Source organism: Drosophila miranda, chromosome 3, assembly GCF_003369915.1.
Source record: "Drosophila miranda strain MSH22 chromosome 3, D.miranda_PacBio2.1, whole genome shotgun sequence".
Taxonomy (NCBI): domain Eukaryota; kingdom Metazoa; phylum Arthropoda; class Insecta; order Diptera; family Drosophilidae; genus Drosophila; species Drosophila miranda.
In genome coordinates, this window is record NC_046676.1 from 23846131 (window position 1) to 23870386 (window position 24256).

The following is a 24256-nucleotide window of genomic DNA, read 5'->3' on the forward strand; positions in this document are numbered from 1 at the left end:
ATATTATGAAATGGAGACGGTATATTTCGGTATATTCCTGAGGGTCGGGCGGTATGTTTTATCAATAAATCCGCGGTCTCACTGCTGCCGACGGGAAGAAAATCATGAAAAGAAAATTGCTCAGCAAACAGAAAGAAAGCGGAAAATTAGCAAGAAGTGGTGCAAAAAGAAATGTGCAAGGCCATCAGTGAGACTGCAGCTGCAGTTCTGCGTCAAATATAAATGTAGTACGTAGTTCCTGGCGCTATTTATTTTCTGTGTGTGGTGCGTGTGTGGTAGTGTTGTTTCTGTTGTGCCCTTGGCGAAAGCAAATATTGCTGCGCTCCTCTAGCACAGATGACCTAAACGCCATTTTTGGCGCACGGTCACACTGCCGTTGCGCGAGAGAAATTACAATACAAATAAAACGCAGCGCAGTCAAATTTTGTGCAGTTAAAAACACGCTTTTATCTAAGCCCCAAAGTGTTCATTCGGACCATAAAATATCCACTGTGTACTGCTTTGTGTCATACCGATATCAGTGAATGAGTGTGCGGCCGCGCTCTTGTGTGCGGATGAGGTAATTGGTGGCTGCCTCTGCCTTCGTCTACAGTTTCACGCCCATCCAACGCAGTGTCAGGCGGCGGCTTCGTCGTAATCATCAATGAGCTGTCGTTTGCTCCGTTGCCGTTCCGTTCACCGAGGTCCGCAACTGTAAATCGTGGCTTGAAGTGCGCGTGTTGGGCGCATATTTGGCCCTGCATTTGCGTTAATTAAGGTGTTATCAGTGTTTTAGGCACATTCTCCAGACGGGGGGCTATACAATTTCACTGAAATTTTGCCAAATCGAAAGAGAAGAAAACCACCGAAAGCCCAGAGACCAGCTCACAAATACTTAGGCACCGAAAGAGAGCCCCACACACACACACAAACACACACACACACGAACGCACGCTGTACGCTCTTTTGTCTACGTCTTTGACTTTTTCTCGTTTGTAATCATTTTCCTCCCATTCGTACGTGTTTTTTCTACAAATATTAGAGCTCGCGAGCTGCTAATTAAATTATAAAACATACAGAAGCGTTAAAAGAAGACGACGACCATCCAACCAAGCCCACAATCCCCACTATTTGGCCTATTTCGCTGAGGCGGCGCAAAGAAGATACGACAAAAGAGGCAGAAGAGCAGAAACAGGCAGAAAAAGACTAATAGAAGGTGAGCCACAGTTTAAACTAGGCGCTTAAGCGGTCACTTGGGGATGGAGCTTGGAGCTTCGATCCGATCCGTAGTGTTTGGTTTGGCCTGATTTAACTGAAATAACTCCGTTACGGCGGATCTGTAGCACCTGCTGCTTCCCCGCGCTGCCACTTGGCATCCGTGCCAACTCTGGTAGCTGGTGTCTGGTCTCTGGTCTCTGCGCCAAGTGCAAAATCAATCAATGAACGTCGCAGTCGCAGTCAGTCGCACTGCACATACAAAAATACAAACCATCCATGTACAGTGTACACTCGTATGTCTCTTCAGCTTTCTCCAAATCTAGTTTTCCTTGTTGGACTCTCGCCCAGAGCCGTCGCCAGCTCCTGCACTATGTAGAGGCCAAAATATCATCATCGAACTGAGAAACAGACCAACTAAAGTAGCAACTAATTGCCTGCCTGCGAAGGCGAAGGAGAACGAGAATAAGCAGAATCGAAAGCAGAAGCAGTAGAGCAAAGATGTCGTTCATAACTAACCTTAAAAAGGTCTTTCACCTCGGCGGGGGTGAGGCCAAGAAGAAGCGCCTGTACAACAACATCAAAATGGACTCGGATCCGGCGGAATTCTGGGAGATGGTTGGCGAACTAGGCGACGGAGCATTCGGGAAGGTCTACAAGGCCCAGCACAGGGAGCATAGGCGCTTCGCAGCGGCCAAAATGTGCACGCTGGAGGATGAGGAGAACCTGAGCGACCACATGGTCGAGATTGATATCCTCTCCGAGATCAAGCATCCCAACATCGTCGAACTCTACGAGGCCTTCTCTCTAGAGGACAAGTTGTGGGTAAGATGTGCTCGCCAGCATCCCATCAATTAAGAAATTATTAACCGAGACGAGACTTTCTTTAGATGCTCATTGAGTACTGCGATGGTGGGGCCTTGGACAGCATCATGGTGGAGCTGGAGAAGCCATTGACTGAGCCGCAAATCGCCTACGTTTGCAAGCACATGACGGAGGGTCTGACGTTTCTCCACAAGAACAAGGTCATTCATCGTGACTTGAAGGCCGGAAACGTTCTCCTCACCATGGAGGGGGGCGTCAAATTGGGTAAGTTATAGCATTTACCGATCTGGCAGCTACCGATATCTATAATTCCAACCTCTTCTCCAGCGGACTTTGGTGTATCGGCCAAGAATAAACACACAATGCAGAAGCATGACACATTCATCGGCACACCCTATTGGATGGCCCCCGAGCTGGTGCTGTGCGAAACGTTTCGTGACAATCCGTACGATCACAAGGTGGACATCTGGTCGCTGGGCATAACACTTATCGAGCTGGCCCAAATGGAGCCGCCCAACAGTGAAATGTCCCCGATGCGAGTGCTGCTCAAGATCCAAAAGAGCGAGCCACCTAAACTGGAGCAGCCCAGCCGGTGGAGCAAGGAATTCAACGATTTCCTAAAGAAGTCTTTAGTCAAGGTAAATCATCTATCTACCATAGATCTATCATCGCCACTCCTCTCAATGATTTGTTTCTTTCGGTCAACAGGACCCCCAGCTGAGACCCACATCGGATGTGCTGGTGCAGCACAGTTTCATCAACAGGGATCTGGACTGCAAGCCCATCAAGGATCTGCTGCTCGAGTACAAGGCCGAGGTCGTGGAGGAGGTGGTCGATGACGAGACCGAGGTGAGTCTTTCTTGAAGGCCCCTGGGCCCCTGGGCCCACCACTGGCCACTGGCACTGCACTGCGCTGCGCTGCTGCACCCTCGTAGTCCAATGCTAGATATGACACAATATTCTATATAATCTCACCTCTCCAACCGCTCTCTCTGTTTCTCTATTCTCTTTTACACGCTGCTGCCTCAACCCAAAACCAAAAAACCAAATCAAAATCAAAAAAAAAACATTCCAAAACATTCTCGCACCGTGCGATAAATTCTTTTAATATATTTTCGTTTATCTCTCTCGGTTGTTATTCTTTCGTTTCGTTTCTTTTCCCCCTTCGTTCCCCTTCCGTTGTGCCCTTTCTGCCAAAAATGTCGCAATGTTCGCTCTTATCATTTCTTATGATTATTTCACACAAACCAAACGATTAATATAGAAGCTTAAACGCCAAGTGAAGCGGCGCTCGCTCTATCAGAGGGTTGGTAAGTCGTTCTACAGCAACCACTCCACCCCGTTCCATACTCCATCCGGCCCTGCATCCCATCCCCCCCGCCTCCACTGTTCTCCGATAACGGGCCTACAATTAGTTTACTTATTTTATCAGCATTGCCAAATGCCCATCACTCCCTCCACTGCCGCCTTGCCCTGCCCCTTCCAGCCATGGTCTAGTCTGGATTGTTCCAATTTGCACGCTTTTGTTATCATTTTCATATCATATCAGTTTCTTGTGTTAATGATAGCAGGTGCAGGTGACAATTGTACAATGCCTTACCTAGAATGCTATCTTGTCTATTGTCGTATTGCCCCAAGATCCATAGAAAACGCACTCAAAGGAAGATTCGGCCTGCCGAAATCTGCTCTTGATAATCTTTTGTATCTAATTTTTGGAGTAGTAGGAATCACTTTCCTCTCGATTATTCAATGCTAATGAGGATTTCCCTCTTGATTTCCATCAGGAACCCCGCAACTCGGCGCTCCAGCTCGACCTGGACGATGACTCCGCCTCGCTGCGGAGCCAAGACATTGACAAACGTAAGTTGAAGGCATACACGTGGTCATAATTGGGCTTAATTGTCACTAAAACAGTTCCAGGTACACCTACATCCATACTGCGGGATTCCAAAGAGCAGTCCCAACCAGCAGCGGTAGCAGCAGCAGCAGCAGCAGCGGCAACTAAAGCCACAATCCCTGACAAACAATCTAACCACAAGGAGGACAATGCGCTGGTGCTGGCTGAACCGGCAGCTCTACCGCCGCATACCAAAGTGCCTGCCCCAGCGCCACCCAACAGCTTTGCCCAACAAAACCAGCAACAACAACAGCCACAGCCGCAAACCCAAGCAGTTGTTGCTGCTGCCCCAGTTGTTGCTCCTGCTGCAGTGCTGCAAAAGATACCCGAAGATTTTGCTGCTGTCGAAGCGGATAAAAAGGTAGGGATCCCTCCTTAATGCAGCACAATGCCCTGTACGCTGTACTCACACACGAAATTCGTTGTATTCCACAGCACTTTATCAAAAAGGAGAAGGGCAAAGCGCCGCCACCACCATCGACAACGTCATCGCCTTTGGGAGCCACCGCAGCCATTGCCGCTGCCAATGCAAAGTCTCAGACCACGCCCGAACCCCCCTCCCACTCCCCCACATCAGCCATTGAGGTGGCCATTGGTGGCCCAGAGGCAATGGAGCAGCAGAAACCGCAGCCACCATCGCCCACAGCCTCATCCATCATATCCGTGCAGTCGGTGGCCTCCTCCAACGCGTCGTCTTCGTCGGGGGGCAGTGTGTCGAATGCTGTCCTCAGCTCCAGCACCTCCCTGATCACCATCAACAGCGATGCCCCGCCACAGCAGCAGCAGCTGCATCTGCAGCCACAGCCACAGCAACCACAGCACCTGGTGCTGCCAAACAGCTTGGAGTCGGTTAGTCAGATTACAGTCGTGACCAGCACCCATCCGCCTGTCATCATTGACAACTCTGTGCCGCCCCAGAACGAGGTGGTGATTGTGTCGAACGACTTGAACAAGAGCACGCATCTGAATGAGTCATCCACGGACGATGACTTCCCCTCACTGGACGACAGTTTGGGCGATGCCACGACACCGCCACACAAGCAATCATCGATGATATTGTCCGTCAATGAGCCATCCGGAGCTCCACCGGCCCCACCACAGCCTGCAGCAGCAGTGCATGCCCGCAAACTGGACGAGAGCGAGGTCCTGATTGTGAGCCCCTCCTTTGCGGACGATGATTCGGCGTACAACACGGCCTCGGGCAGTCACAGTCACGACCACAGCGACCAGCTGATGGACACCAGCCATGTGTCCGTTGTCACTGTGGGCGACGAGGTCATCAAGGTGAAGGACAGCAGCAACGAGGTACTCAAGCGACCTCAGCCCAACGGCATTGTACCCGAAGACGTGAACATAATCGTGAATCGGTTCAAGCCCTCCAGCGATCATGAGAAGCGCACCTCGCCGGACAGCTCGTTGAGCGAGAACGGTTCGGTGCGAGGACGTCGCGGCATTGAGGTACAGATCAGCGGCTCGGATGTGGACAGCATCGGCACGAACACTAGTCAGGACAGCCGACACGAGACAGACCACAAGCCACAGGCGCAGCAGCAGCAGACAGTAGCCAGCGTGCTAATGCCGCCGCCTCCTCCGTCGTACAACAACCACACGCAGACCATTGACGAGGAGGAGGAGGTCGTGATACGGCCCAAGACGCGCGTACCGCCGGTGGCCAAGTCCGGGGGCTCCAGTGGTCTCACCAAAGAGGAAATAGAGCTGCGCAATCTGCGCAAGAAAACGCGCAAGAGGACGCGTAAGTTCGAGATCGATGGCGTGCAGATGACGACCACCACGAGTCGGGTGATCTATGGGGATGAGGAGAACGGGCGCATCTACGACGATCACGATTTCCGGAAGCAAGAGCTGCGCGAGCTCAAAATGCTGCAGAAGCAGGAGAAGAAGCAGCAGAACGAGTTGCATGTGAAGGAGCAGATGGCCAAGGAGCAGCAGGATCGCCGCTTCGAGCAGGAACGCTCCTCGCTGGAGAAGACCTACGAGGCGGATATGGATATGCTAGCTCGCCAGCACAAGCAGCTCGTGGAGAAGACCGAGCAAACGCAAGAGAACGAGCTCAGGTCCTCCTCGAAACGCATCCGCTCCGAGCAGGAGCAGGAACTGAAGATATTCCGCGAGAACCTCAAGCAGGAGATCCGTTTGCTTAAACAGGAGGTCGATCTGTTTCCCAAAGACAAGCGCAAGGACGAGTTCAAGCAGCGACGCTCGGCCATGGAGCTCGACCACGAGGAGAAGGAGCGCGCCTTCCTCGACTCCCTTAAGGAACGACACGAGCTGCTGCTGCGGCGGCTCAGCGAGAAGCATCGCGACCATCTGGCCACCATCAACCGCAACTTCCTGCAGCAGAAACAGAATGCGATGCGGACGCGGGAGGCCCTGCTCTGGGAGCTGGAGGAGAAGCAGCTCCACGAACGCCATCAGCTGTCGAAGAGGCACGTGAAGGAGATCTGCTTCATGCAGCGCCATCAGATGATCGTCCGACACGAGAAGGAGCTCGATCAGGTGAAGCGCATGCTGCAGCGCAAGGAGGAGGACATGGTCAAGAAGCAGACGCTCGAGAAGCGTGCCCTGCCCAAGCGTATCCGCGCCGAGCGCAAGGCCCGCGACCTCATGTTCCGCGAATCGTTGCGCATTTCGACGAACCTGGATCCAGAGATCGAGCGCGATCGCGTGAAGAAGGTAAGCAGAAAGCCTAGAGCCTCTAAACATAACTAATCCGCAATTCTATTTTCAGTTCCAAGAGCAGGAGAAGAAGCGCTACATGCAGGAGGAGCGTCGCTTCGACATCAAGCATCAGAAGCAGCTGGAAGAACTGCGCGCTACCCGCGAAAGCGCTATAAGGTCAGTCCTAGGACAATCTCAGAAAGGAAAATAAATTTCTTATCCCATTTCTCTACACAGGGAACTGGAGCAACTGCAGAATGAGAAGCGCAAGGCGCTGGTGGAGCACGAGCATGTCAAGCTCCAGGAGATCGATGAGCGCCTCAAGGCTGAGCTGCGCGAGTGGCGCGAACAGTTGGTGCCCCGCAAACAGGTGTGTATGCCCTCCATCCTTCCATCCAACCCGGCCATCCCGACCCATTCCATCCCCCATTCGAAGAGTCGCTCCAAGAGCCAAACATTGGCTCTGTGCCAGTGCCGTTCAATGCCTTATTTTGTTGGTGTTTTGTGTGTTTATTTATTGCTGTAAAAAGTAGATCAAAACTCAATTGATTTAAGTTGGTATTGATACTCGTAATTATTGTATATTGATTGGTTTACGGTGAAATTTGGTGTCTTGTGTATTCCCCCCCCGGACCCCTTAAAATATCCCTTCAAAAGCGTAACCCAATCCGCAAAGCGTTCCGTCAAATGCCTGCGGTTTAGACTTGAGCAATATTTCTTTCTTGTTAATGCTTTAGCAGGAAGCTCCATCGATATATTTTCTTTACCATTCGTCGTAAATTAAATAGACTCCGACGCTGACTCTGACTCATTCATTGAATTTGTGACTAAGTTTGAACTGAATTGAATCATCATCAGGTGATTAATGATCTAATTTGTGGCACTGCAAGTGGTGATTGCTCATCTCTAATCCGCGGCCAGGTGGCGGAACCGTGGCCTGAACAAAATCCAATTATTTTTTCAACTTTTTCTCTCTCTCTCTTTACACCCTACGCAAATGCATACTCTTTGGTGGCCTACTGTACCTACTACTACCTAAAACAAAAATATGATAACTGATATAAAAAAACAAAAACCAATACCAAAATCAAAAATTCAAATGCTTACCGCTGTGCTTCCCAACTACTAACCAAAAAAAAAAAAAACCAACCAATCAATCGACCTTTGGGATTGGCATTGGCATTGGTCTTGCATGTGTTCTTAACAACCAACCAAACGAACGACCGAATGAATCCAGAGAGTGAATGCGCTGATCAAGACGGCCATCGATGAGCACGAAAAGCGCTTTGGTCTAGTGTCCAATCGGGCAGAGTTCGAGGACCAGGAGGTGGAGCTGCCAGTGCGGTTGCGGGGGATATTCAACGAGCGCTCCACCAGACTGGTGCCCCGCAACACCTTCATCGATGTGCAGCAGATGCCGCGCTCGCGCTCCTCGCTCCTGATGATGGGCGGCAGTGCCGGACGATTGTACAACTTCCGCGGCTCTGCCCCAGATCTGAGCCGCAGTGTGCCCAGCACCCCCATCATGCACAAGCAGCAGCGGGCCCAGATGATGGGCGACTTGGTGCTGGAGGAGGACGAGGACCTGCTCGTCGAGCAAATGAAGCGGGCCAGCGTCACCACCCTGCCCGCCCAGAGCCAGCTGCGGCTCATCACCACCCAAACGGCGACCCAGATGCCGACCAACGAGCTGGTCAAAGTGGTGACCAGCACTCCGCCTCTGAACAGTGCCGAGGAGCCCAATGGCAAGCCCGCCATGAGCACCTTCAGGCAGAGTACGCCCACACCGCCACCGCTACCCAAGACGCCAGACGATCTGGGGCTGGTTAGCAACCGATTCAGCCGGATCCACGTCAAGGCCGCCGAGCAGGCCAGCGTCGAGCTACGCATCCAGGAGGGACCGGTGCTGACGGCCCACACCAAGCGCCTGCTGCATTCCACCTCGTTTGCCATCAAGCGACCCTCCCTGGCCAGCCGCAGCAGCGGCCGATCCTCCCTGAGCAGCGCCCAGTCCATGTACAACATGAACGAGCTGGCCAACTGCAGATACACCAGCGATGCGGAGCTGATATTCTCTGACGCCGGCCTCAAAGCAGCCGCCCTCCTGGATGAAGTGCAGCCGGATCTGCGTTCGTCCGTGAAGCCGGGACACAGCCGCCTGAATGGCAGCTCCGTCTCAGCGGACTCTGCGGCCTCAACGGACGACTTCTACTACGAGCTGTATGCGCAGAAGTACAAGCTGCCGCGGGTTAATCAGCGTCAGCTCAGCCTCGAAGAGGATGCATCGGCCGTCTAGAGAAGAACGTCTAGAGAAGGATCAGCCACTCCAGTCCCTTGCATGCCCTCCAGCTACTAACGATACCCAATACATCCCCTACACTTACTTATACTCAAATCAAAACCGCTTTCCATTCCCCCGCTTGGTGCTGGTGCTGATGCTAACTAAATAAACAACACACTCCCTCCCTCCCCACCACATATCACATCTCTCACTAACATAACAGACTTGACTTTTCCCCTAAACACCGCCTAAGCATCGTCTGCATCCGGATTTGCCATAATTTCTGTGTCTTGCCAAAAGTTGATTAGTTTTGTCAGTTAAGCGAAAAATGAATGATTTGTGTGCTTTTTCTACATATGATACAATACATATTATATCGCGCCAGAAGCGCACTCCATTCTAGCAGTATTATCCGAGTACTTAGTAAAAGAAACCAAAAACAGAAAAACCACATAAGAATAAAGATGAATCGAAACGAAACGAAGGGAAACGAAGAGAAACAATCCGCATTCCATGCATAGCAACATGCCAAGCATTTATATAGCCTATATCTTACTCTAGAGCCTAGACATTCATATGAATATAATCATTATAAAAATATACGTATCTATTACCATATCGCAATTTTCATGATGCTTCACTGTACACACACACACACACACACATACACACCCATACGCATACCCACATACATATACCCAACAACAATGCGCTGCTATCGTAAAACAAAACAAAAACACACACAAAAACAAAACAAAAAACAAAAAATCTGTATCCAACAACTTTTCTTGCCGGCTCTCTCCTCTTCTCGTTAATGCGTAAAGCAACTACAGCAGCGGCTGCAACAAGAGGTTAGTCCTTTGATCTATCCCGCAGTGCGGTTAACAGCTATGGCAAGCGTATAGCTCTGAGCCGCACTGCATATTTCTATGTATTGTATATTCCTTTCAGTCTAAATGTCCTACTAATGCATGCGCTGTATAGCTAAACTTTCCTCCTCCTCCTCCTCCTTTATTTATTTGATATTATCCTAGTGAATGTCTCGTTGCTTAGAACCATATATGGCCAGATTTCGATGAGTTACTTATACCCTTTTGATTTCTTTGCACGGACAGCGTCTGGAGGAGACCTTCGCCCAGCAGCTGGACGAAATGGAGACCCTGTACGGGGGCGCACTGATTGTCTCCATGCCGTCGGACACACTGCAGCGTGATCACTTCACTGGGTCCACCCGCAGCAGCCTCAGCTCCTACTCGGAGGGATGAGGGCTGCTTAATTATAGATGCTGGATGCTGGATGCCTGCCACGTCTGTCGAGCAGGCACAAACAAAGGAAGTGGCTGCAACACCGACAGCGACAGCGACAGTGGCAGTGGCAGTGGCAGCGGCAGCTATGCAAAGTAAAACAAAACAATTGTCAGCCATCCATTAAGGCTTCCGCCAGGGAAAGAGCGCTTCTATCCATGCTTAAGCATATATATATATATATATATGTATATAAAGTACATATATGGGTATATATATATATAAGAGATGGACATGCATGTGTGTGTGTGTGTCCTGGCAAGAAGCGCGTCGGGTCATGCTTAAGTTTTTGTGTCGTAAAATGTAATACATAAGCTTAATTTTATTATTATTTTTGCATTGTATGTTAGCCTATTACTCTATTAATTATTACCGCCGTATCCAGCGTTCATCTGTTCTATCCGTACATGCAAAACATGTATAAGCCCAGAGACCTAGGCATCCAATATCCAATATGTAATATGTCGAGAGCAGAATTAAATTTACTTAATATTTATACAGAAATACATACACGCGTAACACAAGCCACCAACCCCAAATCACTCGACAAACGAAATACGAAACATACGTACACCACCCAGCAAATATTCCTTTTGTTGACCTTATCGCTATTGTAAATATATCTATAAATATATTCATATATACATATATCACATAACTATGCAACACATACACACAGAAAAACACACTCTGACAGATAGAAGACAGTCGTAAACAGATGTATGGGAAAGCTTTGCAAAAGTTAATGTGGCAAAAAGGAGAATTATACGAACGAGTATGTGAGATGTTGGGATTCCAGAACACAAATTGTGTGAGAGAGTTGGAGCTGGAAGTAAATGATGGGAGGCCGTCGGGTAACGATAAAAGATATTTATATTTGTAAACGTTTATGCTTATATATTTTATATAAATATATACATATTTAAATTTAAAAAAATCAAAAAACAATAGCCCCAGAAAAGAAAAAAATAATAAAAAAGAATAGAAAAATTAAGCAACCCATCTTTTGTCCTATTTTAAAATCAATGTCTTTTCACACAAATCCTTCCATCTATTATTCTGCAATGGATTTGATTATGCACTACCAAGAAGTTTCCCTTCTGAGAATATCTAGGAACTTGTTTCTGTTCTAATTTATAAGGCGATAAATTGCAAGAATGAAATATGTCTCAAATGCCATCACGAATACTGCACTTTTCAAAGAATTCGGTGAACTGTGTCCTTTCAGCACCCTTACAAAGTTGAACGGTGCGTATGAGTTATAGAGGGGTGGAATGAAGAATTATGAAGAATTTGAGGCCATTCCTCCTCCTTGGGCTGGCCGGCGCGTGCCGATTACAGAATTTCAGCATATGGATGCAGTGGCTATGTTGCGGGTATGTTGTATTCTATTGCAGCAGATCCAGTTCCAGTCCATCGAAATAATCCTTAAAATGCCCGCCCACTCATGAGCTCCACTCCCACTCACTCATAATCCCCCTCATGGAACATCGAGCGAGCCAAAGCTCTTGCGCTTCTTTCTGCATTGTCCATTTATGTAGTTTTATGTCATATACTATACTCGTTCTCGTATGACTGGCATATAGAAAGTCCCGTACTATCTGCAAACCTTCACACATGGCATACCCAAAGGGATACAATAGGGGGATGGTGGATGGGCGGATGGCACTCCAGGGGGTTGTGCTGGTATTGTGGCAGGCAGGCTTCCGCATGCGTGTTGTGGGGTGGGGGTCGGGTGGGGGTCACTGCCATTGTCAGTGCCATTGCCATGTCAGGCGCGTTAGATCCATTGTTGTCCAGTTTAAACGCAACATGAGTTGCTATTAATACCGCCAAGGCACTTGAGGGACCCCCAAGTAATTGCCCAAGGGCTCAACTGAACTCAACGTATCATCGCTAGCTATATCCTCTAATTATAAACTGGACCGAGAGTTTCTTGTACATAGTTTTTCACCTAATTAGTATAGACTTATTTACCCACTTTCGAATGCAGATTTGATTTGTTTTGGGATAAATATTAGTGGTTTTTCTAATAATAAAATAGGTTCGGCAATCGAATTATCAAGAGAGTTAGGGGTTACGTCGATGAATGAGTCCGCTCACATAAGACTCGTATGCACTACAGTTCAACGAAGAAGTGAGACCAGGAAAACCTTTCCACCCTACTGTCTGATATACCCTTATTCTCCACGACTACCGGGTATAAGCATTTGCCGGAACCCCAATACTTTGTATACTCATTGTTAAGTTTATTAAAAGTTGTTTCCTCTGTTAGTAAGTCCTGACTGACCCGAAGTCATGACTTTACGCCCCAACCGAGTAGGATGGTTTCGTGGCAGAACAGCTGAAATATCGCGTGGCATTATTTAATTGAAATGTGAGAATGCGCTTTTCCAGCGTACCTACTTCACAGAAATTCCCGCGCACTCACACACACACTCATCCCCACTCGGACTAACGTGCCACACTTGTTCGCATGCCCCATTCGCCCCAGAGTCCCATTGAAAAGGCAGTGGACTACTGCTTCACCAGCTGCGCTGCTGTTTCTGCTCCTCCAGCTGCTGCTGTTGCTGCTCCTTCTGCTGATGAAGAGCACAAAACAGGCATATCGTAGGCAACGAGAACTGCTACAAAGATGGCGAGCGTGCTTGAGGAATGCCCGTGGGGCTCGTGTGCTCTCTCCTAGCCAACCCCAAAGGCCCCCTACCCCCTCTGCTTTGGATGGACTGTTGCGGCGGTTTCATTCATATTCATCCATTTCTCGATGCTCCTTCCCACTCCCACTCCCACTCAGCCACCAGGGTTTTCGGCTATGGCTGCAGCTTGGCAGCACTAACCCAATCACACACACAGACACACGCAGAGAAGGCGGGGGAGGGAGTCTCGCATTTTTCCGCTTTTACCACCCACGCATTAGCCAAGGCGCGTCCTTTGTGCGAGGGTGTCGTAGAGGATGCTCGCATGTGCTGGGCTGGGCTGGGCTGTGCTGGGCTGTGCTGTGCGCCCCAACAAACACAAATTCCAGCACAAAGAAAGCCGAGCCGAACGGCAATCGGCTCCGGATCTGGCACTCGGGCCTGTTCCGTGCTCTCTCTGTAGCGCTGCTCTGCTCTGCTCTCATCTCGCGATGTACCGTTAAGGTATATGCTTGAAATTTTCAGCTTCAGTCCCGGACGAGATTTGGAAACGTGCGCTTCAAAAGTTCTCTCCCAAAACTGGGAGTCGTCCCCGCAGCGGACGCGTGCAAAGAACGTTAAAAAAAGTTTTTGTTACATGGCTTTAGTGAAAATGCGAGCAATAATTAAATAAAATTAGGAAAATATTGTAAATAATATATAAGAAGAGCAAACAGATTTTGCAGTGACAGTGGCAGTGGCGGTGGCGGTGGGCCTGACGTGTCATTTTTTGTATCGAGTGCGAGAGGAAAAAATAATAAACTTGATTACAATGTTAAATGTGAAAACTTTGGGCACGCAAAGCGTCAGAGCGTAGACGCTGACGGCGACGCTGGCGCCGACGTCGCAGCTAGCATTGTGTATAATAAAATTGGCGAAAAAGCCCCCCGCAACCTCACCCACAACCCTCTTGTAACAGAGTGTGGCCGGCCCGGCAGCGGCAGCAGCAGCAGCTTCAGAAGCAGCGGCAGAAGCAGCCGAAACAACCAAAGATGTGCGCGCACAATACAAAAAATTACAAAGCATACTTTTGGGAGCGGCAAATGGCCAAAATCAACAGCGATGCTGAGCGTGCGAAATAAGCAATAAGAAAGAAAGAGAGAGAGAGAGTGAGAGGGACAGAGAGACACACCAACAACAGGACGACGCTTTCATCCGCAGAAAGAGAGGAGAGCGACAGCGGCAGCAGCAGCAGCGCATGTAAGTCAGAGCGGTGCTGTGTGTTTGTGTAGGTGACGCTGGCGCTAACGCTGTCACTGGCAGCGCTGCCAGCGCTGTTTCCAGTGCTCTCGTTTTGATTAAACTTTGTGCGAGTAGGTCGGTGGGGCGCGGTTCAACCACCCACACTGCTCAACCCTCCTCTGCTCACTCGGCTGGGGCAATATGCTTAGCGGGTAGCCCAAGCATAAGGTGAAAGCCAGTCCAGCAATTTAATTTCCGCAAACAAGAGAGCAGAGCGTCATGGTACGGCACGGCACGGCACGGCCCGGTCCATGCAGACGGTCCAAAAGCAGGCTGCTAGCCAGCATCTCAGCCATGTGGCAAGCAATTAAACTCGCGCAAAAATTAACATAAACCAGAGGAAGGGGCCCGGGTCACAGTCACAGCATACAAGACGCACAAAAGTATGCAGCTAGTTTTCCCAGCGTTTTCCTTAAGCTTTTCCTTTTCCGCAACGAAGCACGCTTTGTCTTGTGCGGGTGTGGTGCGTATGTATACACTGCATGTGTGTGTGTGTGGGTAGGCCCACATAAAATGTAGCGAACCCGAATATCCGCCCGCCCACATCGAGCAAATAAAAGGCGTCTGCTGATGAGCTGCTGCTGCTGCTGCTGCAGTAACACTCACTCGTACGCACATTAGATGAGGTGACAGTGGCAAGTCGCTTAACGGTACCGGGAACGGGAACGCAACACACAAGAATATGCTAAATTGAAAATTTGAAAATTGTATGCAAAACTATGTATATCAAGCAGTTCCCTGGAAACAGTTAATATGCAAGACACTCGAATTACTAGGGAAGCAATGCGAATGCTGGCAGCTTATTGTTTAAGCTCTCTGACCGTAGATGCCTGGAAAACCTCTGAGCTAATTCAACCTTTTGTTAGATGAGGAATTTACAATTTCAATTTGGTGTGTCGGTTCTGAGTTCATAAGAATTTTCCGTTCTGAGAATTAATTGCTGTTTGCGAACACAGGCTAAGGTAAATGTGAATTATTCAAATAAAAGATTCAATTTGATTAGAGAGTGTGATAGAAAATGCAAGACTATTAATTGGTTGATAGCTGCAGCATCATGGATGAAGCCTGCAACGACTACGTGTCCTTAGTGTATTTGTGAATTGATACTATTTTTGATTCGATTAGCGGTTGCTTACTGTATTCACTTCATCCTGCCGCGTGATGCGAACCGCGTGCCACAAGCTTATGGGCTCTGTCATAAAAATAGCTTAATAAATTGCAAAACAAATCCTCGCGGGCCGCAGGTTGCTCAGATCTCTCTCTCTCTCGCTGCACGACTACATGTGTGTGTGTGTGTGTCAGAGAAAAGGGACTCCTACTCCTGCTCCTCCTCCTTCTCCTTCTCCTCCTCCTCCACCCTGCATGGGTGTGTTTGTTTATGCCATTAGCCCAACGCATTTGATAATAAATCCATAAATCCTTTTTTTATGGCAAGCAAAAAGCGAGGCACGGCAACCAGACGCTGAATTCGATTATTTGGCAGCCAAAGGGAGCGGTCGTCTGACAAATTTGAATGTGCCCGAAAGGAAGACAGCCCAGCCCGTACAGTACAGCTACTGCCAACGGTCTGTGGCCTGGGCCAACATAAGCTGACGTGGCCAGGACCAAATCACGTACTCAGGACTGGACTTAACCGCAGGAGCAAACGGTGAAACTACTTTGTGTGAGACGATCCCAGGATTCACATCCCTCATACTAGTACGAGTACGAATCGTGAGATTTTGTTTTTCATTTCTTGGAAATGTTTTGCCGACTCGACTGCCGGCTGGTTTTATTTTATTCTCCTTTCCTTCGACGGCAGCACGTTGTTATTTCTGGTTTTGTCAATGCGATATGGCGGCTCAATTTGTGGCGCCCCATTGGTTTTGCCCACTTTGCCGTTAGCTTGTTTTCCCCAATTGATTTATACGCATGTCTGTGTTAGTGTGAGTGTGGGTGGCAGCGTGAGTCCTCCCACTGGGAGGAAATAAATAACCACATTTTGATTGATTTATTGGCCAGCGCTGCATTTAATTGAACATCCATTCGAGATTGTGCCAATTAATCCCGCAGAATAACCTACCCACCAGACCGGTCCAAAGTCAATCACACTTTACATGAATTAATCTCTGCTAAAAGTTCAATTGAGTAAAATTATACACATTTAACTTTGAACTAGCCCGAGTAGGGAGCAATTACATATATGTGCATATGTGGGTGCCAATCGACTGCCTAATTGAATCTCTTCGTGTGGTTCTTGCGGTTGAATGAGCCTTGAAATGTGCACCATTATTCATATGCAATCATCCTTTGCCCGGACTTGAACTTCGTTCAAGTGGCTACGTAGAACAATCGAAGATAATCCCGAAGATTCAAACAAAGAAATCTTCATTTTAATTGGGAATGACCCACTCTTTGTGTGGACTGAATCGTGTGGAAGCGGCTCCACCTCCTTATCCGCCCACAGGCTGCACACAATGCAGGAAATAAGCTGGCATCTAGTACTGAATGCCAGTCAATCATGGGACACTTCTATTCATATCGTATCAGTGTCTATCAATCAGGTGGCCAGCACGTCGTATGCGTAACTTATTTTCATTAAAAAACTTTCGAAATCGAACTCGCACAATGCCTGCCAAATGAACAGTGTCCCTCCACGGGGTGATATGTGTGGAGGACTATAAGCGTGTACATATATAGACCCAATGACAACATCAATAGTTTTGAAAAGTGTCAGAGGAAGCCGCCTCGAACATTTCCGTGCCAAAGTCAGGAGTCTGCCACCGACAGGCAGCCAACTTCTTTCCTCGACTGTTGCATGTGGCCCCATTGTGCTTCGTGGTTACAATAATATCCGGCAGGCAGCAAACAACAAATGTCGTGGGCGTGGCCAGGGGGCGGGACGGGCCGGTGCTGGCAAGGAGGCAAGCTTTCATTTACATTTGCATAGACATTTTCATTAAAACAAATCACACAGAAAATGTCATTTTGCAGCAAGGACAAAGCGAGTCAGGCCCCTGGCATTGTAAATATATTATTGCGCTTCCTTGGTCCTTCAGCCCTTCAGCCCTTCAGCCCCTCCTCTGGCTTTGCATTTGCCTTTGCCCCTGCGGAGCATGGGATGGGATATATCAAAGGCCTGCGCTTTGGACAGCTCCTCATAATTCTCGCCTTTTACTATCTCGTTGTTTTATGTCCGATGGCTGCCAAAGGGGCTGGGATGGAATGGGATACGATGGGCATACGGAAATTGTGACACCCTATACTATAACAATCGGGCTCTCGGAGAGTACGAGAGTACATACGATACGTAGATTACTGCTGCATGAAATGGCTTTATGTGGATATTGATGCATTGGGGCACTTTCGCACTCATTAGGGCTTACATCAACCGCTAACGATATGCAGCAAAAACCAATTAAAAGCCTAATGAGGTTTCGGGAATTTGTTCCGACCGAATAATTTCGAACATAAATATTCAAATCAGAATCAACTGAAGAATCCTTTAAACTTTCATGAGCTCTCGTTGATAGGTCTTTGGTGAGGGTAATCCTTTGGTCGCATCGCTGTTCACGCTTATAGAATACACAGTTATTTTTATTGCTTGCAGGGCCAGTGGAAAAATGGCCAACGCCTTGCGTGGGTGCAGCCAAAAGGATAAGCAGAGGATGAAAGCCAACTGAAACAGGGGACAAGGACACACAGCGAACGAGACAGCGAGAGAGAGAAGCGAAAAGGAAGTGTAATCTTGAAAAGCTTTTGCTGAAAATATCACGTATTCGCCATGGAGCCGGTGATGAGCCTTGCCCTGGCCGCCCATGGCCCGCCCAGCATACTTGAGCCTCTGTTTAAAACCGTAACTACGAGCACAACGACCACATCGACGACGACGACCACAACCACAACGACGACTAGCAGTCCGGCGCACCTGTCGTCGACAGGCACCACCCTGCTGACGGCCCTCCTCGAAAATCTGACCACGACAGCGGCCAGCGGACTGTACGATCCGTACCCTTACGCCAACCAGACGAACGGCTCGATGGTCTTCGAGACGAAGGGGCCGCGCTACTCGCTTGCCTCGATGGTGGTCATGGGCTTCGTAGCGGCGATTCTGAGCACGGTGACGGTGGCGGGCAACGTCATGGTGATGATCTCCTTCAAGATCGACAAGCAGCTGCAGACGATCAGCAACTACTTCCTCTTCTCACTGGCCATCGCGGACTTTGCCATCGGCGCCATCTCGATGCCGCTGTTCGCGGTTACCACCATCCTGGGCTACTGGCCGCTAGGGCCGATTGTCTGCGACACCTGGCTGGCCCTCGACTACCTGGCCTCGAACGCCTCAGTGCTGAACCTGCTGATCATCAGCTTCGATCGCTACTTCAGCGTCACTCGGCCGCTCACGTACCGCGCCAAGCGCACCACCAACCGGGCGGCGGTGATGATCGGCGCCGCCTGGGGCATCAGCCTACTGCTCTGGCCGCCCTGGATCTACAGCTGGCCCTACATCGAGGGCAAGCGCACGGTGCCCAAGGACGAGTGCTACATCCAGTTCATCGAGACGAACCAGTACATCACCTTCGGCACAGCGCTCGCCGCCTTCTACTTCCCCGTCACGATAATGTGCTTCCTCTACTGGCGCATTTGGCGCGAAACAAAGAAGCGGCAGAAGGACCTGCCCAATCTGCAGGCGGGCAAGAAGGACTCCAGCAAGCGCTCGAACAGCAGGTGAGTGCTTTTAGATCACGTAAATCCCATGCGTTGGATCCCCCTAAGATGCATCTCTTTTCAGTGACGAGAACACTGTGGTCAATCATGCAGGCGGCGGCCTGCTGGCCTTCGCCCAGTTGGGCGCCAACGATCACGACACCTGGCGACGGCCGCGCTCCGAGAGCTCTGCGGATGCGGAGAGTGTCTACATGACCAATATGGTCCTCGATTCCGGCTACCACGGCATGCACTCGCGCAAGTCAAGCGTGGGTTTCCCCCCTATAGCCCTCTTATCCCATCTGAAATGCAGATACTTATCTTTGGTGCCTATATCCTTGCAGATCAAAAGCACCAATACAATCAAAAAGCCGTACAACTGCTTCGGCAGCGTCAAGGAGTGGTGCATTGCGTGGTGGCATTCCGGGCGCGAGGACTCCGACGACTTTGCCTACGAGCAGGAGGAGCCTTCTGATTTAGGGTATGCAACACCAGTAACAATTGAAACTCCTTTACAAAGCTCCGTCTCCAGGTAGTAAAACAAGCAATCAAAATTCTGATCTTTTATCGTCTATTCTATCGTCTATTCTCTGCTCGTATTTTCGAGTAAGCGACACCGCACCGCTCGCACCTCTAGCACCACTTGCACTCCCATACACACACACACACACACACACACATGTGTGGATGTGTGTATGCACTGCATCAATGCAACAATTGCACTTAGAGCGCACCACCCCCCCACCCATTGACCACTGCCCACCGCCCACCGCCCACAAAGATAAACAGAAACAGACACTTTATAAATTTCGATTTCCTTCTTCTCTTCGATGTTTACCCACCAAGAAAACCAACAGCCAACAAAAACTTAGAGTTCTGCTGCCAAATGCCACACATCCATCGCCGGTAAAAGCTTTCAGTTGCACTAATCCCATCCCCATCCCCATATCCATCAAAAAACCCCCACAAATCCATCAAAGTCCTCGCACAAACAGAACTCTGCAACATGGCAGAGGCGGTGGCTTGAAGCACTGTGCCCCATGCAAATGCAACGCCCCTGCCAGGGATGGATATTGGTTCTTCAGTTTATTTCAGTTTATTTTTCGAAAATGTGCCAGCGAAATGTTTGCCTTTTGCCTTTTGGCTGAGTTTACTCTCCGTTTTCATGAATTTTTAGTTTATTAATTTTAAGGGTTTGTTAGTTTCCAATTTTGTGTAATTTTATTTGACGATAAAACGAATTTTTTAGTGGCAATTCAATGATTTTGTGTTTACCGGACTTTATACGGCCATATCTTGTCTGCAGTTTCCATTAATGGCAGCCAATAGAAGTATAACATTTTCCGAGTTTTACAAAGTTTGCTGTTGATTTGTCTCACTTTATCATTATTTTCTATTCCTTAATAGAAATACGTGTTTCTATATCCTTTTCAATGGAATTATTACTTTTCCAAGCTACCTAAAACGCACAGATATACATCTTGTATCCGTTTTGTCTGTTGACATCGATCTATTGATATTCCATGTGCCACAAGTTAACTCTAATCAGTGCAGTTTCATGCATGCCAATGCATGCGGTTAGGTCCAGCCAAATTCCATTAGAGTCTCTCCCTCTATCCCTGTCTCTTTTTGAAGGCAGTGTCATCGAAACAATTGATGTAACTGAAATTTCCGATGAATCTGCATGGACATGTGCCCATTGTGGGGGAAACCCTCCTTATTTCCGGTCACCCTCCACCCGTTGGTCGCACATTCTCCTTTCAAATGATGCGTGGCCCAGCATTCCGATGAGTAATCGATTTCAGTTCAGATATCCGGCTACTCGTTTCCATCCACAACGCACTCTACACATGCATGAGTATCTGTGTAGTAGCATCCTGTAGCTGTGTGAGTGTCTGTGTGACTGCATGGGTATGCCAGTTAGAAGAGCAGATGCATCCGCTGCCCCATGATGCTGTTGTTCTGATGCTGCTGCTGCTGCTGCTGCTGCTGCTGATGCTTCAGCTGTGGTCTGACAGCCATCTTGTTGTTGCCTGCCATCAGCCATCATAGTGCTGGCACTTGTGTGTGTATGTGTGTGTCAGCATGTGCGTTTGTCTGTGTGTTTGCAGGAATATGCGATACCAATGGCACATCCTCTCTCTCCTCTCTCTGCCTCTCGCCCCCACAGATGTACCTCGATGAACGTGATGCGGGACAACTACTCGATGGGGGGCAGTACGAGCGGAGTACGGCCCCCCAGCATTCTGCTGTCGGATGTCTCGCCCACGCCCCTGGCCCGGCCCCCGATGCCACTCAGCTCTATCTCGCAGATGCAGGAGCTGAATGCCACCGGAAACAACAGTCAAAACAGCAGCAATAGCGGTGCGGCGGCGAACGCGGGAGGAGCCAGTACAGGGAACGGAGCTGCCATCGGCCTGGGCCTGGGCTTGGGCTTGGGAATGGCCACGGCGAATGGAACGGCCAGCTGCAGCAACACCAACGGCAATGGAAACGTGAATGCGAATGGGAATAGCGCTAATACGGCGGTTCGTGACTCCCGCACGCTGCCCGTGATCAATCGCATTAACTCCCGCTCCGTCAGCCAGGACTCGGTCTACACGATACTCATTCGCCTGCCCTCAGACGGAGCCTCATCCAATGCGGCAATGAGCAGAGCAGGAGCAGCAGGAGGAGGAGGAGCAGGAGCAGGCTCAGCTGAAGCCGCTGCGGTAGGTGCAAGCGCAGTGGCAGTCGGCCAAGGCGATTATGCGCCCTCCATCAAGATGATACAAGAGGATGCGACGCCCTCGACACTGGCCAGCAGTGCTGCAGTCACCACCGTACCCCCTCTGGCCACCCGCCGGCCGTTGCCGTCGCGAGACTCCGAGTTTAGCCTTCCGCTGGGACGGCGCATGTCACACGCCCAACACGATGCCCGCCTGCTCAATGCCAAGGTCATTCCCAAGCAGCTGGGCAAGGCAGGGGCCGCCGGCGCAGCGGGTGGGGCTGCGGGGCAGCACGCCCTCATGAATGCCCGCAATGCGGCGGCCAAGAAGAAAAAGAAGTCGCAGGAGAAGCGGCAGGAGACGAAGGCGGCCAAGACGCTGTCGGCCATTCTGCTGAGCTTCATCATCACCTGGACGCCGTACAATATCCTGGTGCTGATCAAGCCGCTGACCACCTGCTCGGACTGCATTCCCGCCGAGCTGTGGGACTTCTTCTACGCGTTATGCTACATCAACTCGACCATCAACCCCATGTGCTATGCCCTCTGCAACGCATCCTTCCGGCGCACCTACATCCGTATCCTCACCTGCAAGTGGCACACCCGCAACCGCGAGGGCATGGTGCGCGGCGTCTACAACTAGATCTCACACACTACCCATGCATACACATACATACATACTACATACATATATATAAATATATATATCTAGGCTAAGATTCAGTTCGGAAAACTACGTATAGTTGCAATAAATGTTGTGTGCTAAAGGAAGGAAGGAAGGACGGAAGGATATGTTTGGCAAGGAAACCATAAATAGGCTTAGTTATTACCCATTGACAAGCAGTACTGATTTTTTGATGTCTAGCCCCGGATTATATACACGAATATATATGTATATGTATACACCACTGCTTCGGGAGGGTTGCTATGTAAGTTTGGCCACAGGCTTTCAAGATCAAACGATCCTTTAACGCCGGACTATACTCCAGCAATGTTCTCACCAAAGATATACCCAAGCTTCCTCAGGTTTATGCCATTAAGTTCAGCAACCCTCTCGACCCATCGTGCTTAAGGCCCAAAATCATTTGAGCGATGATCATGATCAGATCAGACACAAGAGATGGATCGTATCGGAGCGGATCGGATTCCATTTGTTAGGCGTTTAGGTAGGCACAAGCTCCAGGCAAAGAATTTAATACAAATTTAATTGATTACGATTTGGAAAACATACAGTATATACACACGCATACATGCATATATATTATTATTATTATAATTATATTATATAATATATACCAGGCAAATATACCCATGTGTAAGCTTTAGGTGTTGGATGCAAGAAGTCATCCTCCACATACGAGTATAGGAAATGGGGAAAAACAAAACCAAAAAAGCTTTAATACAAGTTCAAACTACGGATACGGATACGGAAACGGAAACGGAAATGAAGTTGGTGGTTCCGCGGGGCTGGTTGCATCGTTGGGTTCCCATTTAGATCATAATTTTTTTGAAATGTTAGGGGGGACTATAGCTGGGGGGAAATGTGATCGTACTGCTCGTTTTTTGATAGGTTGAAGTCAGTTTTTATATAAATGTGCATAGAAAGCAAACCAAAAATTTGTATTGAACCAGTAGTACGTACGTACATATATGTGTACATATATATGTATATGTATATGCATTAAATTACGATTATTACAATGTATGTTTTAAGAACGAAACCCACCATAGTTCAAAAACTAAGAACAAAACATTTTTGTAACTGATAAGTAATGAAAAAAAACCCAACAGCGAAAAGCGAAATGTAACAAGAGTAATGTAACCCAAAGCAATAGACACGACCAGACAAGAGATGCCTCCAGTCGAAGGTGCATCAGGCGGGGAGATGGAATGAACTTAGTGCTTATGAGAGCCCACAAGGTTGTGTCGACATACATATATACATATAAAGCTGGGATTCCCTCGACTGGAGGAACATATCTTGCTGCGGCATGCCCGAATCGATCGACATAGTTCTTAACTCCGAAGTATCTTCGAAATGCACCAAATCAAGTAACTCCAACTAAAATTGCAAGCATATTAAAAGCATATGAGAGAATAAAATACAAAAATAGAAAAATACAGTCTAACCAAAAGATAATCGGTACGCCCGGATCGAAACCCTTTTTATGAGTGTGTAGCTAACTAATCGAAACGATCTAACAAATTGTCGGAGGCCTCTGGAGGCAAAATCAAGCTGAAATCAAAGCAACATTTGTAGTCTCTGCGGCACAAGACGTGCGTATTTATACCTAACGATACGATACGATATATTATACTATATACATACATACGAGTATAGCTATATATAAATATGGAGTTTAGCCTGGCAACCAAACCAAGTAAACCAACTACAAACCCAAAAGACATGATTTACAACCACACGCACATCCAAATGAAGCATATGTAGTACGATTAACGTATATCTCAGCAAAACCAAAACACCAATCGAGCAAACCAACCTAATACGAGTATATATACATAAATACATACATATAGATAACCTTTTGACTACGACGAACAGATTGAAGTACATACAAATATATAGTAAGAGGATTACAGTACGAGTAGGACGCGTTTTGATGATGAGATTGGAGGGGAGTGGAGTGAAGTGAAGTGGAGGTTTAATTGCATACAATCTAATTGTTTGGAAATACACTATGATATATAGTAATACATATATGAATTAAAGCTAACAATTAAATATGTGAATGAAAAGCAGGCTGA

At 48.5% G+C, this 24256-nt stretch overlaps 2 protein-coding genes across 8 annotated transcripts; both read left to right on the forward strand.

Annotated features, from left to right (window-relative positions):
- Positions 1-57: 57 nt before the first annotated feature.
- Positions 58-10704, forward strand: LOC108159076 (serine/threonine-protein kinase 10). Of its 5 annotated transcripts, XM_017292026.2 has the most exons (13): positions 61-227; positions 1022-1195; positions 1505-2019; positions 2085-2283; positions 2347-2657; positions 2728-2868; positions 3804-3879; positions 3934-4277; positions 4352-6610; positions 6666-6772; positions 6833-6965; positions 9701-9727; positions 9992-10704. In XM_017292026.2, the coding sequence occupies exons 3-13, from the start codon at positions 1696-1698 to the stop codon at positions 10139-10141; spliced, it is 4071 nt and encodes a 1356-aa protein (XP_017147515.1). In that variant the 5' UTR covers positions 61-227; positions 1022-1195; positions 1505-1695; the 3' UTR covers positions 10142-10704. The 5 variants fall into 5 exon arrangements, with proteins under 5 accessions (XP_017147513.1, XP_017147514.1, XP_017147515.1 ...); XM_017292024.2 differs by lacking the exons at positions 9701-9727; positions 9992-10704 and adding an exon at positions 7833-9539 and having other exon boundaries at positions 58-227; XM_017292025.2 differs by lacking the exons at positions 9701-9727; positions 9992-10704 and adding an exon at positions 7833-9539 and having other exon boundaries at positions 58-227; positions 3940-4277.
- Positions 10705-13340: 2636 nt separating this feature from the next.
- On the forward strand, positions 13341-24251 carry LOC117188010 (muscarinic acetylcholine receptor DM1). Of its 3 annotated transcripts, none has more exons than XM_033391125.1 (5): positions 13341-14055; positions 17687-18804; positions 18869-19052; positions 19128-19315; positions 20954-24251. In XM_033391125.1, exons 2-5 carry the CDS (start codon positions 17861-17863, stop codon positions 22131-22133), a joined length of 2496 nt encoding a protein of 831 aa, XP_033247016.1. In that variant the 5' UTR covers positions 13341-14055; positions 17687-17860; the 3' UTR covers positions 22134-24251. The 3 variants fall into 3 exon arrangements, with proteins under 3 accessions (XP_033247016.1, XP_033247018.1, XP_033247017.1); XM_033391127.1 differs by having other exon boundaries at positions 19128-19264; XM_033391126.1 differs by lacking the exon at positions 13341-14055 and adding an exon at positions 15453-15801.
- Positions 24252-24256: the final 5 nt, after the last annotated feature.